At 70.9% G+C, this 654-nt stretch overlaps 1 protein-coding gene across 1 annotated transcript in view; it reads left to right on the top strand.

The window, feature by feature from the left end:
• The first annotated feature begins 7 nt into the window (after nt 1-7).
• Nucleotides 8-654, top strand: part of HGFAC (HGF activator) — a 7799-nt gene continuing 7152 nt past the window's right edge. Inside the window, exon 1 of the mRNA XM_014533451.1 lies at nt 8-333. Within this exon, the coding sequence (XP_014388937.1) occupies nt 226-333 (108 nt within the window). The 5' untranslated portion in view covers nt 8-225. The remainder of the gene's footprint in view (nt 334-654) is intronic.

Below are 654 nucleotides of genomic sequence, written 5' to 3'. Positions count from 1 at the left end.
AGGAAGCCGGGCTGGGGGCCCGGGCCCCTGCCTGCATGCCATCCTGGGAGACCCAGGACATGGGACATGCCCGTGGGCCTGGCGGGTGAGCTGGGCAGTAAGTGCAGGGCCTGCGGGCCGGCAGGGGAGGCCGCCGGTTAATCATTTCCAGGCGGCCTTGATCCCACCTGCCCCGGCCACTCTGCTCCTAACTTCTGCTGCCCTCACTCCAGCGCGGGAGGAGCCATGGGGCGCTGGGCCTGGGTCCCCAGACCCTGCCCCCCGCCCGGACTGTCGCTGCTGCTGCTGCTGCTGCTGCTGGCGCCTCTCAGGGCCCAGCCCCAGGCTGGAAGGGTGAGCACTGACCCATCACACTGTGACCTGGGGCTCCCTGTGCCCACTCTGGGTCCTGGGGCCAAGGCCGGGGCCGGTGTGGAGCGGGCAAGGGGCCCAAGGTGCTGAAAGCTGATTGTGGGGGTGCTGGGCTGGTGGGCAGGGCAGAACCTGGGCATCCAACTTACTGGGCCCCACCTCGGGGCATGGGGGCCGCTCCCCGCTCTGGGCCTGTGGGGTCTGAGAGTTTGAGGTGGGGGTGGGGGTGGGGGTAGGCCTCTGAGGGCCTCACCGCAGCTCTAGGCCCAGGATGGACCAGGCGCGGCCGGCCCTGCCCCAGCT

Source organism: Myotis brandtii, unplaced genomic scaffold (assembly GCF_000412655.1).
Source record: "Myotis brandtii unplaced genomic scaffold, ASM41265v1 scaffold986, whole genome shotgun sequence".
Taxonomy (NCBI): domain Eukaryota; kingdom Metazoa; phylum Chordata; class Mammalia; order Chiroptera; family Vespertilionidae; genus Myotis; species Myotis brandtii.
Note: the sequence above shows the minus strand (reverse complement) of the source record. Positions and strands in the feature narration are given on the sequence as shown.